The sequence below is a fragment of the Chinchilla lanigera genome, unplaced genomic scaffold (assembly GCF_000276665.1).
Source record: "Chinchilla lanigera isolate Chin_1 unplaced genomic scaffold, ChiLan1.0 scaffold00048, whole genome shotgun sequence".
NCBI classification, from domain to species: Eukaryota; Metazoa; Chordata; class Mammalia; order Rodentia; family Chinchillidae; genus Chinchilla; species Chinchilla lanigera.
In genome coordinates this window covers 2,394,198-2,408,774 of record NW_004955449.1, presented here as the reverse complement: position 1 = coordinate 2,408,774, position 14,577 = coordinate 2,394,198, and the positions used below count along the sequence as shown (strand labels likewise).

The window sequence follows — 14,577 nt, the reverse complement described above, 5'->3', positions numbered from 1 at the left end:
GTTTTCCACTGACAATCCTATCTACGCAGTTCGCCATTCTCCGTAGTGTCACCAAGACTGAGGTTGAGTGTCATGTCTCATGTGTCTTTGTGCATGTCTGATAGAGATCTTTTTCCTTTTATATGTATATGGACCATTTTTCCTCACTTTGCCTGACTGGCCCTTCAAAGCATTTGTGTTTATAACCTCGATTTCCAGCAAAACCTACATTGTCATATATTTTATAACATCCTGGTGACTTTGAAGCACTACCCAAAAGCATTAGATTGAACTCAGGACTCAGATTGATTCTAGCTATAGCCATCGGCAGTAGTAGTGATGCAAGGTGAGTGGTTGACAAAGGCCTGGAAATACCTACCTATGGACTATACCTATGGGGCAGTAAAGATTTTCAGTTGTGACAGTTGTATAAATCTGAATGTAAAGTTATGCCCGTTGACTTATTTTCAAGTAATTTCTTACTAATAGACCTTTTTTGTGCCTTTTCTCCCATACGTAGACCATTGGAACGATCCAGTGAAGATGTGGATATAATCTTCACCCGACTGAAAGAAGTTAAAGCTTTTGAGAAATTTCACCCAAACCTCCTTCATCAGATTTGTTTATGCGGTTATTACGAGAACCTGGAAAAAGGAATAACATGTAAGACATGCACCTCCAGGGGCATCTTTTTCTGGGTGGTTGGTGCGCATTTGTGGCCACCCTAGGGGGATGGACAGCGCATGGAGTATGTATGTGCCAGTGTTCGGATTTCAGTTAAAGTAAGCTGGACATGTCCCTCTCATCTGTTTATTTAGTTCCCTTGGGAGTTCCCTTAACTTTTTTGTTCACAGCATGTAAGTAGTTTGTCCAGGGCAGCCTACTTTGCAGAGGGAGCTAGAAGGATGTACTGACCCATGCCTTTGGTATTTCCAGAGAAATTCAAATAATTACCTCCTTTAATCCAAGAAATACATGAGCAATAGGATAGTAAATAAAGACAACAGCTTTCTTAGGTAATGCTAGTAGTAATAACCTCAGTAATAACTCCAGGTGGGAATAGGGGAAAAGAGAATACAATGATAGGGTGACAGTTGCATTTTTTAAAAAGTATTTTTAATTAAAAAGTAATATGCCTTCATCTGTTGGTACATTTTGTGCTGCAGCGACAGAAAACTCGCATCCAACTGCCTTGAGTAATCAGTTGCTCACACAACAAAGCTAAAACCAATTACTCCTACACAAGAAGTCCTGAGGTATGATGGTACCCTGGCTGGTTAATGAAGTGGCCCAATTGTTAAGTTCCCAGGTCCTTCCTGTTTTTCTTTTTTCCTTTTCTGTGCATCCTTAGATGTTGGCTTTTGTCCTCAGGCTTGTCACAAATGGTCCTCAGTGACAGCAGTTGAAGGCGTTTCATGTTGGTAGAAAATGCCCTGCCAGGCTGCTGCTTCTTGTGTCCCTTTCACAAGTTTCCTAACAGACTTTCTGTACTGCCTCACTTGCCTGAATTGAGTCATATGCTCCTGTCTGAATCAATCCTGGCAGAGAGAACTGGATGACCAAGCCTGATTCAGAACAGTCCTCATCACCCCAGTGGAGCTGGGGAAGGAACTCACACACTCAGAGGACTTGGTCCTATGAACGGGGTGGAAATTTATAGAAAATCTGGTGCAGTTAGCTAAGGCCCATTCAAGGCCCTGGGCGGGAAAGCAACAGAGATGGTCAGAGCATTAGAAAAATCTACATAAAAATCACCTACAATTTCCAAACCCAGCGATTACTATGAACATTTTATATGCATCCTTCAAGGTGCCTTCCCCCATGTACATACACAAATACTGGCACATTTCTGTTTTTAAAAACCATATATACCTATGAACCATTTTCAAGTCAATGTCTATTTCTTTGTGATATCAAAAACTTCATTCTTTCAGGGGACGAGGCTGTGAAGAAGTCAAAAGAATTAAGATGTGTTATGGACCAACTCCCTGCATGAATAATGAGTGTAATCATTGTGTACTGTAAATGTGTACTGATAAAAATTAAAAACAAAAAAGTGAATCTTCTGCGATAGATGGTATGCATTTGACTGGCAAATGTTAAACTTTATGAGCACCAAGTTGTTCAGAGCCTGACTCCAAAGTGAGTCTGTAACAGAGGCGTGGAGCCGCAGTTGCGGGAGAGGCCAGCTGTAAACCCATCCAGCGTGCCCATAGGCAGAGTGTTGCACAGGTGGGATGCTGTCGTCGTCTTTGGCCTTTCCACATCGTGTCATGGGGAGTCTGGAGAGGCTGTTGTCATTAACTGTGGCTCCTGGAAGCTCACTTTTATGCACTCCGCCCGGCTCTCACGAAACTCAGGGGCCCCACTGAGTTGTCCTGTGATTTTTCACCAAGTCACTTGGTCTGTGACTCTACTTGTGAACAGAGGTTGAAGACATCAGATCATTCTACCTAGTAATTTAGTTAAGGCATTTTAAAAGGCAGTTGGTCTGTATGAAACTTTTGGACCAGTGTTTCAGAATTAATTTCCAAAGTCTGGTCTTAAAATGATATGAGAACTAAGGCTTTACCAAAATATCTAAATATTTTCTCTCTGATATCAAAATCTTAGTGCAAAATTAGGTGCAGAAATTTCTGATAAGAGTCATTTCCTGAACAGAGCAAACTTATAAAGTTAACAAGAAAGGACAAAGATAATACAGTACTCAAACCTTTCAATAAAGTAGATTTAAAAAATTGTTTACGAGCTTAAAAGGAAACATGCTATTAATATAGTTTTTTAATCTAAAAAACACACTGCTTTTAATATAGTTTTAGGAAATTGAGTCTGTTGGAGTCAAATGACTTTGTTTTTGTGTACCCCACCCAGAGTCATAATTTTCTAAGAATCACAATACATTGAAATGTATTTAAGATAAATCCCACAGAATACCAGTCACTTCAAAGGAGTCAAAGGATGCTATAGATAGGGTTATCATCTCTCTGTAAAGCTCTGCAGATATGGAAAAGTTTTAATAGAGTTCCACTTCATAGTAGGACATGGCTTTGTTTTTGTTTTTTGAGACGGGATTTTGTTACGCGGTTCAGGCTGGCTTTGAACTCACTTTGTAGCCTTTGAACTCCCATCTCCCATCAATCCTCCTGCCTCAGCCTCCTGAGTACTGGGATTATAGGCGTGTGCCATTCCCCTCGGCCTTTTGTTGATAGATGAGATAAAGAAAAAACACTGTGGGAACAGATAGCAGAAGGGTGGCAGGCTCAGTTAGATCCAAGTCATGCTTGTAAGAACCAGTGAAAAGTGATCAGGTTGTACAGTAAAACCAACCTATACTTGGTATATTCACATCACTGCTTCCTTTTCAGTATTTCGCCAGGGTGACATTGGAACAAACTGGTATGCTGTCCTGGCAGGATCTTTGGATGTTAAAGTGTCTGAGACCAGCAGTCACCAGGTAATCTACGCTATTCTTTTGAACATTAAATAGGATTTATTATTATTTTTAAAAGATACATTACCCCCATGTCTTTTATGCTGTCAGAATCACATATTCGAATCCATTTCCTCTTCCCTATAGTAAGGAGCTCAGCGTTTGCTGAGTTCTTTGATCACGAATGTCCTCCGCGGGAGTGGGCAGCAGGCGTGGGAACATACAGTGCTTGCAACATACAGTCCTTTGGGAACCGCAGACAACTCAGTTGCAGCATCATGAACTGAGGTGTGAGCTCCAGGGAAGGAGAAGCAACAGGTCTTCCAGTCTCCCTTCCTAATCCTTCCACTCTCTTCTGTCCTGACTTCACTTCCCTGTAGAAGTGATCCCCATACTGACCTTTTAGGAGCGCCAGGGATGCCCGGGAAAGATAGCTCCCTAAATCTCTCACTGTTTCTCTATCTTACCTTCTCAGAAGTAGGAGAGTGGTAACACTACTTTTCTTCTAAAGTGCAGCGTCAGGCTTCCTCATCCTCGTTAGGCATCTCCCCCTAGTGGATACAACTTACAATCCTTTTCACGGTATTTGTGAGTCTATGCTGCATGCAGTCTTGGGTACAGAGGTTGGAAATTCAGGGAAATTCTGTGTTGTGGCCCGGAAGTAGAATTCTTTCTGTGGGAAATCTCAACGGAAAACCTCTACGCTTTTTAAACCTTGAGCTGATGGGATGAGGTCCACACACTTTATGAAAGATAATCCTTATTTAAAGTCTTCTGATTGTAAATGTTCATCAAACCTAAAAAAGACTTCAGCAGCAACATCTAGACTAATATTTGACCAAACAACTGGTCACCGTAGTGCGGCCAAGGTGGCTCTTGGAGAACAGAAGCAACCCTTGATCATCCATCGCGGAGCATCACCAGGTGCCCTGCTCTGCCCCGGGGCTGCCTGAGCGCACGATTCAGTCTCAGGGCTGCCGGTGCTTCTGGACCCTGGGGCTTGGTCGGATGGGGAGCAGCTCTGCCAGGGCCACAGAGTGGAGTTCAGGGCTGACACACTCCACGTTGCATGTGCTTCCTGCTGCTCCCACCTGAAAAAGGAAAGCAGGAGAGGGGTTAGTGATGAAAGGGAAAGAACAGGTACAGGACAGTGAGAGGGAGCTGAGGAAAGAGCAGCCTCAGCAGGGAGCCCTTACAAGACGGCAGGACAGTTTCATGCTAGCCTCGCCTCCGGCCTCCAGGTTCTTTCTTCAGGTTCCCCCTGCGCTCCGTGTCTGCCTTCTCGTCTGAGTCGGAAGGAACGTGGCAACGAGTTCCCACGCTGGTCCCCGTGCTTCAGTCTGTGCGGGGCTGCACCTGCTTCCCGACCCAGAACAGCGAGTCCGGAGCAGGGGCCGCGGGTGCCCTCTACCGGCAGCCTCGCGCGGAGCTCGCTGCGTCCTCCTCCCTTGGCGAGCTCAGGCGAACTCATTTCGTGGAGGGTGTTCCACAAACTGCCCACGGCTACACGACCATAGGGTGACGGCCAGGTCTTCGTGGCTGTGGAGTCCTCGTGTGCCATCCAGAGGGAGGTGGAAGGGGAGGAACAGAGGTGATGAGGCCTGGGCCATTTAGAATATCAGAAGCGACTTCTCTCCCCACCCTCCTGCATGACTGCCCACGCCCCTGCGCGCGGGTGTTCGCGCCCCCTGCCTTAGACGCAGGGGTGCAGTTACACGAGGGTGCCCGTCCCCCCCGAGGGCTTCCGGCTGGAGGGCGGGACACAGGGACAGCAGGTGCGCGATGGGGTTGCGGGTGGGGCGGTGGGAGAAGGCAGGACCCCGGCTTGGGTGAAGAGGTGGGCGGGGTGCCACTCATGAAACAGGGTACGGGAGAAGGGAACCTTCCCAGATTCCTGTGCTGGTTTTCTATGCGATACGTATATTTATCAGGTATCACAGATTTGATGGAATGTTTTTCCTGAAAAAAACAAACAAAAAAACTACCTTAGTATGATGGTAGGAAGATATAACTCTCTATAGTTTTCAAAAATACATGTGACATAAATATTCTGACCCAAATTTGTATTACCTGATTGCACTTTCAAGATATCACTTTTTCTCCTTTCCTGTCATTCATATACATATATAATATATATTTATTTATGTTTTTTAGCATTTTTGCTTTCTAGGTTAAAAAACATAGCTCCCTCCCTTCTGTGTGGTTGGCTGGGTGAATTCTTTGCACCCGAGGGTGACGGTCGCTTTTCACTGGTGACCTGCCACGAGCACCTGGTGGGAGCTCTCCTCGCTCACGAGACGTTTTGCCAGCGTTCTTTGCGCTTTCGTTGAGCCCACCCGGGAGGCGGGCCCCTGTGCCGATGCCGTGCTCTGCTCACAGAGCGGGGGGTGGTCTGCTCACGATGGCGGCAGAAAGCCGCAGAGCCGGACATCCTTGTGATTCCTCAGCATCCCAGTGACCCAGCCCGGCCATCCTCAGCCTTCTGAGCCTGTGGCCCTTTGCCGGGGTGTTGGCATGCGGTTCACCCAGCATCGGGGTAGTGATGCGGATTTGTCTTTGCTCATGGGATCACTGATGTCTGAGATTATCACAAAGCTGTTGATTATGCAGCGAGGACTATTACAGTACGAATACTCTGATGTGGTCCCCTCAACTTCAGGCCCTTCCTTGGGAGGGGATGGGAGGAAAAGGCCGCTGCGCTTCATGGGAGAGTGGGCCTCCCAGTGCTGCCTGGGGTCAGTGCTGCTGGTCACCGTAGACGCAGCTGGGGCAGCAGGAACCGTAGCCTGAGGCTCCCCTGTGGCTCCTCCTGGCCCCGGTGTGACCGTCTCTGAGCCGCACAGTCCTGCACAGCGCTCAGCCGCTCCTCTGTCTCGCTCACACTTACACCTGCCCTGCAGGGCCTGGGACACACCGCGTCTGCATCCCTGCTGTCCTCTGGCTGAGTGGCCCCAAGCCGAGGCTTTGAGGGTGCCCTGGAGCGGGGAGACAAAGCCCTGGATGGGAAGGATGCGGACTCTGCTTCCTTCCTGTTTACTGCTCTGAAACCATGTTTGTCCTAAGAATCCTGGGAAATGCGGAGATTATTCGGATCCTGTTATGTTGAGGAACTTTCACAGTCTTGCAAATCCTTGTGCACATCTGCCTCTATATTATATGTCTTCCGCTGCTCAGAGATGCTCTTGTCACTTGGTGTAATTGTCAGAGGCATCTCTACTAGCATCTCAGCCTTCGTGTTCTGTAAATTTCCTGGAGTCACATAAAAAAGAATTGGGAAAGCATCAACAGACCAAAGAACAACTAGGATAAGAGCCGGGCACAGTGGCGCACGCCTGCTAACCAAGCACTGAGAGGCTGAGGCAGGAGGATCGTTGCAAGTTCAAAGCCAGCCTGGGCTACGTAGTGAGTTCAAGGCCAACCTGAAGTACAAGGTGAGATCCTGTCTCCAAAACTAAAATAAGTAGGAAAGATGTACAGACTAGGATGAGTGAGTGAGTGAGTGAGTGAGTGAGGATCGCCTGCACAGTGATGGACCACTTACGGGCAGCTGCGATGCCAACGCGCCACCCCCTGCTTCCCAAGCTCCTGTTCTAAGGGGCTCTAAGATTCACGGCAAAAAACAAAAGCAAGAACCAGAATCTGTGGGAAGAACAGTGTTTATGTCACTGTGTTCGACCCCTATGAGGAGTTTTCTGGTCTCAGCAAACACGGTGGGGCACACAGCCTCAGCACCTGTGAGGACCCCACAGGATGGGGTAATGGCTGCATGCTGCAAAATGGTGGGGCCTGGCGAGGGCTCGCAGGACTGTTCTCCCTACCCTCAGGCATTGTAGGACACTCAGCCAAGGATCTGCCTGCAGACCGCCTCCCCGCCCAGAGGAGCCCAGCCTGCCTCGCCCGTTCACCTGCATTTCCAGTGGAAACGGGGATCCTGTCAAGGATTAATCCTTCCGCTTCCCCAGTGACACCAGTCACATCCCTCAGTCGCTCACCTAAGTTTAAGACACAGATAACGCTGCGGGTCCCTGCCGTGGAACTCTCGTGCTCAGGCACCTCCCCGGTCTTGGCGCCTGTATAAGTGGCCTAAGTATTCCCACTTAAATGAATATTATGGATATTTCTCTCATTAGTGTTTTACTGGTTTAGGATTAGAAATGAATATTGGGACAAGTTATAAAAATGAATAATACACTTAAAAGGCATAAATAGGTTTATAAACTTCACTGTATCAGACAGTACCACCCAACTGTGTGCATGTGTGTTCATGTGTATTACAGAGAGAGAAAGGAGGGAGAAAGAGTCCTGTTCTTCTTTGTAGATTTTATAGATTAGCAGACCTTTTGTCGTAAGAACTATCTGAATCCTAGAAATATATATGGTTTTAATTTTTTACAACAAAAATAAGGTCTAATGTTTTTTCCAGCCATTCAAAAGAATTTCTGAGGGATAACAGAATCTCATGCTGCAAGCGTGAAGGAGTTTATTAATTCTTTAAAACTTGTTCCTTTCAGTAGCATGTTTATAGGAAGTGTTACATTTATTCAGTGGGAATGCAGCTGTTACATTCAGACCTCCTCTGAGTCCTCCCACCACCTTAATTAGCTATGGGTAGGTACACTTAGGTTCACTGTAAATCCAAGATAACAGTTCCTACTTTAAATGAGTTAATATGTATTAAGCACTTAGTATAAAACTTGGGACAGAGCAGTATTCCAGTGCCTTTCATATGACCATTTTGACTGGAGAGCTGCTGGTTGCAATACCACCATTCTATCACAAGAGGGCAGTGTTAGAATAGAAAAAGCAGGAAATGTACTTGGTCTTAGAAACCGCAGGAAGTTTAACAATGTTGCTCAGCCATTTCCTAGGACCCGGGAGTCTGGGCTGCCTTGGTCTTAATTCCATCCCCTCATCTGTGATGTGATATTACCTGGCAAATTTTAGGCCAGTTCTGGGAAAAGATCTCTTTACTTATTTAGGTTTTCCCCCTGAAATAAAACGTGCTTTGTTTGTCCTTTGTTGTATATCTCTCTATATAAAATCTCAAAGGCAGACACATTTCCCTGTCACGCAGGTCTCTCTGTCTTTCCATCTGCCTCTCTCAATCTTCCACTCACTCATTTCATTCCATCATTTTCCAGCAGAGAACGGCACCGTGAATAGGAGACGGTTTAAGAGCACATTTATTAACCTTCACCGCAGCTTGCCTGATCCCCCTCAGCTGTGCCTCAGGAGCTGCGCCTGTAAACCCGGAGGGCGCTGTCCACAGCAGTTGTTTGTAATCTCTTACTCCCTGGATGTGCTCGGGTCGTGCTGTTGGTTAAGAACTGATTGGGAATTTATTTAGCATTCTGCATGACGCAGCCTGTATTCAGTTTTGTCACCACATAATTCTTGTTTGGGTGGGTGCAAAACCGTGCACCAGGCTGGCCAGATGGGCTGTCCCCTGAAACGGGCTGGCCGCCTGATTTGGTCTGTCCTCATCAAACCTTCCCCACGGCACGCCTATCCCCTTCAGCTGCGCCTGATGCGCTGACTCCAGGGAGGTGCTCGCAAAGTGATGTCCTGCCTTTGCTGTTTGTCAGAAAACACCTTTGACTTAGAAGCATCTTTGCCCCTTTTGCTTGGTAAGAAATCCCTTTAACAGCCTCATGTGGCATCCTGACAAAGTCTGAGGTTGGGTTCTGCTATATCTTACTATCTAAAAAGTTTTGGAGGATTCGATAAATTCTACTTCTTAATTCAAGCCCATGAACTAAAAGCAGGTGCTACAAAACTTCGCGCCAAGTATCCTTGAAGGCCTAAAGTGGAACACTGTAAAAATATTTGCTTTGTAAGAATTTACATTTCTGGGCCTACATAATTAAAGAATCGATTCGTTCCTTAATGTTAACCCAACATATATCCAATACAATAAATGTGCATGAATATGAGCTCTTTTTGAGTCATTAATGTGGACCCCAGTTAAATATGAATAATAAAAAATCTGATGTGCCTTGAAGCTGCAGAACAAGATTTTTTAAAAATCGTACCGCAGAGAATGTTCAAGTCTGTCTTACTGATTGTAGGCAACTTCAAATTTGACCAGAAGCCAGCCATTCTGGTGCACGCCTGTAATTCCACTGGTCCCAAGGCACAGGCTTTATAGCTTGGAGGGCAGCGCTAATGAACCAGTGATACGTTACCATGGGCTTAATATCATCTCTATTTTCATACTGTATCTGTGTTTATCATGAAACAAACTAACAAAATGCCTCATATGAGAAACCTTCCTTTAAGAAAGCTCAGAATGCCACAATTCAGACATACAAAGCGGATAAATTAAGGGGTGATTAGTGGCGGTACAAAAGGATTCTTTGATTTACAGCAGGACTGTCAGAAGGGTTCCTTTGAATACAGGCTCCCCCAGAGAGCTGAAGTGTTTTGCCGATCATCTAAACCACTTGACGTCCAGACTGGGGACAGAGAAACTTGGAATTTAAGTGTTGAAAGCCATCATTAGGTGAAGATTAATATGAAGTGAATGTAGAGATTCTCTGTTATTTAAATAGTAGAAAAATGTCATTTGCTTTTCAGAAATACAGAAAGTCTATTCATGTGTATGAATATAACCAAGTTAGAAATAATTCCCATAATTTATAGAGCACCTACTATGCGCCAGGGACCATCCAGCCCTCTACCTATGTATTATTTTATTTCTATTTAGCCCTGTGACTAGTCTTATAAAACAGACTCTGCCTGTTCCACAAATGAGGGTTATGGAGTCCCTGGCGAATAATTAGCAGAAATGAATTTTGAATCTTGGTCTACCAAGGCCCATGCTTTTCTCGTTCTGCTCCCTCTGAGAATTTTCCCTCCTAAGTGTCTTGACTCTGGGAGCCTCCGCATGAGTGCCCTCTGCCTGGAGGTCACCATCTTCCACCTGGACAGGCTTTGTGGACATCTTGAACTTTTCTACTACCGAAGTTTATGAAGGGCCACGGCCACACATGCCTGTCCTGCTGACCACACATCCTGTGCTGAGATCTTGCTTGTGATTCAGGGTGGTACCCAGCTGGGGCGAGGAGCACAGCCAGGGAGTGCAGTGGGGATAGGAGAGGTCCAGAGGGCATGTTTGGGCAGTGCTAAGCAGGCCTGGGGGAGGAAGCAGAAGGCTGGGGAAGACAGCACTGAGGTCAGTGTGGCAAAGCCAGAGCGGGTCTTACAAGTGGTGCGTGTGAGCCCTGGCTCGGTGATGCGGAGGGGGTCAGGAGCCCGGTGGTGGAGCTGGGCCTCCATGCGGCCTGCCGAAGAGATCTGGCCAAGAAGACTGCCGGGGATAAACTAGGGCCCCGGGCAGCTCAGAACTCCCACTTTGAGAACAATTAGGAAAACGGACAGGTTATCAAGGCCAAGACTCAGAAAGACAGAAGCTCCGTATGGCCGGCCAGCTAGGACTCTGTTGTTAAAGCTGAGGTGTAAGGTTGGCGTGAGTAAACCAGAAATGCAGATTCCATAATCCATTCCCAGCTTACGATTGCTTGCATTTCTCCTAATGAGTAAGAGTGTTGGTAACCTAGCCAGAGATGGATTTCCTCCTCTAGGGAGGGTTAAGTAGACCCAATATTGGAATCGGAGGTTTCGAGAGTGTCTTAGTTACTTTTTTCATTGCTGAGACAAAATACCCCAGACCTACAAGTTATTTAGCTCACAGTTTGCAGAGGTTTCAGCCCATAGTTGGTGGCTCCAAGGCAGCTTGGCGTGGCAGAGGAGAAATAGTGCGTAGCAGTCAGAAGACAGCAAAAGCAAGCGACAAGACAAGCCTCTTTCTGTCCCTTATATTGTATCCAGGCCACTGGAATTGGGTGATGCCAAACCAATCAGTGGACTGATTTAGTAATCACCCTGCCTTAATCCTAGCATTGCAACATGAATCAGTCACATTCTGTAGATTCAGCTACCTCTGAAAAAGCCCCACCTGTGACTACATGAGGTTTTTTTTTGGGGGGGGGGACATCTAGACACAAGGCATAACAGAGACAGTTCAATGCCGAATGTTTCATATTTCTCTGGTGATTTGGACTTATAAGATATTCAGTGAACATACAGAGTTTTGATTGAAAAAGCACCTGTAGGAGTTCAATGAATACCTTAACCAGTGTTCCTACTCATCTTTGGCAAGAGGTACCTCGCTCCATATAACAATCTGAGCAGTATCTGGATAAGAAATGAGACTGACTAGTTTCTCCTTTCAGCTCTTCCTCTTACGGGGCAGATGTGGGTCAGATTACTCACTGTCTTTGAACCTGATTTTGCTTAATTTATAAAATAGCTGTAGCAATAGTGGTGTTGTAGGATTGTTGAACATCCTTTCCCCCAAAACCTATAAGTTGAGCATCCCTAACCCCCAAACCCCAAGTCCTCAGTGCCTCAAGTGCCAGCATGATGGAAGATTCTGCATCTGGCCACATGTGACAGGTTGTAGTCACAGCATGGTACTCAAACTGTAATGCACAGCATTACTAAAGATATTGCATAAAATTACTCTCAGGCTAGGTATATAAGTATATATGAAACTTAAATGAATTTTGTGTTTAGACTTGGCTCCTGTTCCCAACGTATCTCATGATGTGTATATAAATAGACTAAAATCTGAAAAAAATGGGAAATCTGAAATACCTTGCATCCCAAGCATTTCAGGGAAGGGATACTCAACCTGTGTTGGCGATAAGGATGTCCACAATTTGTTAAGCAGTTGTTTTGAGTCAGACACTAAGCAAAGCACTTTAAACACACGATCTCATTTACCTGTTGTGAAGCGTGAAAGCCAAGCGCATGGCACAGCTCTCTGCTCACTCATGCAGGCCCCACGCCAGCTCCGGCCCAGCAGGGTGTGTGTGATGAAGAGTCAGCGGGCAATTAAGGAGGGAGGTCTGTGTTGTGGAGGGAGGAGGAGGCGTGATCAAGTGGATGGAGCTAAGAGAGAGGTGGATTAGACAGGAGGAGGACAACAAATGACGTGTCAGTGACATGCTAGAAGTCATTTTCTGAGAGCCTGTTACCCCTAGTTACAGAGTGGAATTGGTGTCAGGTGACCAAACGTGTTTTACTGACACAGTGAAGCCTTCCCATGTGCCACCCAAAGGATCCTGCACTTACACTGTGTCTGAGGCCAGCAGGGAGCAATACCCGTGGTTTCTGTCCCTGACGCAGAAGTCTATCTAGGGATGTTGGCTGGTCCACAGATTTCCCTAAGCAGAAAGCTGGAGAAAGGTCCAGGCCTTTCCCTAGGGTCTTAGTGCAGTCGGGGACTCCCAGCCACTCAGCTACCCCATGCTCTTGTTTCAGGTTTCCCCACAAGCAGACCTGGAGACAAGGGTTTGGTTGCAAGTAGTTTTTTAGAGATGATGCCGGCGAGTGTGGCAGGAGTGTGGGAGAACTAGATGGGGAAGGAAGGAAGAAAGGCCAGCAAAAGCACGTTTCTGAGTCCTCTATGGGCAGCTGGGTTCACTGCCTGTGTTGACCCACAGGGAACTGAGCGGGGTCAGGGAGCTGTGAGATTCCAGGTGGGACTCTGGAGGTGGGCGTGGTCTGTGCAGGAAGCTGCACTGACTTTTGAGGTGTATGGGGAGCCTCTGGTAGGGCTCCAGCAGCATCTGCTAAATCTTGTATTTTGAAGACATTTACACTTTTTAAAATTTCACTTCCCATTTGAAAGTCCTCAACCTAAATTGCCGTCTTACAAAAATCAGGACTCCCCCTTCACCGCTGGGCCGCGTTCACTGCATAGGGGCTGACTGCTTTCCTAGTCTCCGTGTCACCAAAAACCTTTCCTCTCAGAGGGCCTCTCTGAACGTCAGTCTGCAAATGAGCAGAAAATGAGGAAGTGCTTCTGAAGAGTCCCCATTAAACAGGCCTCAGGACGGGCAGACCGCTAGAGTGTGTGTCAGCGTAGGAGGAATCACAGGGTTACCTTCAGAAACAGGACTTCTCCGCAGCAGGCACAGGCCGCGCCAACCTGCGCGCAGCTTCAGGCTTGGAACCTGGAGCTGGAGGATCTGGTTCCATTCCTGTGGATGCAGGAAGAGTGCTTTGCTTCTTCACCCAGATTCACATCCCTCCTGCTCGGAGTTGCCCTGCCTTTCAGCCCGGATAGCAAGCACATAACATCATTTCTGCTGAACAAGAGAATGTCTGGATGTGTGTTTCTCTATTTGATAATTTCTTTCTAAGCACACGCAAGGCCCTGCCTAGGGTTCCAATGTAAATAAAGCAAAGCATCCAGCAAAGCATCCACGGACTACAAAGGCAGCAGTTAGTCTTTAAAGCACAAGTGTTTCTTGGCAACCTCTACCTCCCTGTGCCCAATTATCATAGTATTCAACCCGTAACTCCCACATCCATGCTGACTTCTAAGTAAATTTGTCCAAAAATACTCTGAATCTGTTGAAAGTAAAGTTTGAGAGTTTTGAACTTCTAAATGATACTTCTTTGGATGAAGTTTCCCAGCCTTAATTCCAAGGTCTTATTTTTCTCACGCCCCCGCTAGGGATGGGACCCAGCGCCTTGAGCATGCTAAGCAAGCGCTACCGTTGTGCCAAAACCTAGCCCTAGAGCATATCTGGTAGCATGGGACCCCTCGTCCTTACATTTGAGTGGATCAAATGTGAGGGAGAACACAGAGGGAGCGCTGAGCCCCTCAGTCTAGTCGGAGAGTGTGTGTTTCTGGAAACGAGGTGGGTGCTAAAACAAATGACCACTTTTGGGTACCCACTCACCTGAGCTTCTCCTCACAGAGGAGGCTGGGACCCAGTAAAATACTCAGAGCAGTGTAGTTGGCAATGCCACCGTGACTAAATGTTGTTATAGGTGATAAACCTTGAGTAAGTTGAAATCTTCAGGGAAAAATCCAAGAATAAATTCAGTACTTTGTCTTTACTGCAAGAGCCGTTCGCTGGTAAGAAGAAAAGCACATATGAGTGTCAGAGCCTATCTTTCTTTGTGGATCACGTGGGTGACAAACTACCTGTGTCAGGGATGAGAGGTAAGAAAAGAGAGGACTGGTTAATCTATAAGGAATAGCTTCCGCCTTCATAGTTCCTTTGCATTATACCTAGCAAGTAACCGTAAGTATCTAACCTGCATGGATCATGGCAGCAGTAATACTTAAGACACATCCTTCTCAAGTT

The 14,577-nt window shown here is 46.5% G+C and overlaps 1 protein-coding gene across 2 annotated transcripts in view; it reads left to right on the top strand.

The window, feature by feature from the left end:
- Rapgef4 (Rap guanine nucleotide exchange factor (GEF) 4) overlaps positions 1–14,577 on the top strand; it is a 281,014-nt gene that overhangs the window by 44,593 nt on the left and 221,844 nt on the right. For both annotated transcript variants that reach the window (XM_005393203.2, XM_005393202.2), the window contains exons 2-3: positions 500–642; positions 3,345–3,433. In XM_005393203.2, the coding sequence (XP_005393260.1) occupies positions 500–642; positions 3,345–3,433 (232 nt within the window). The remainder of the gene's footprint in view (positions 1–499; positions 643–3,344; positions 3,434–14,577) is intronic.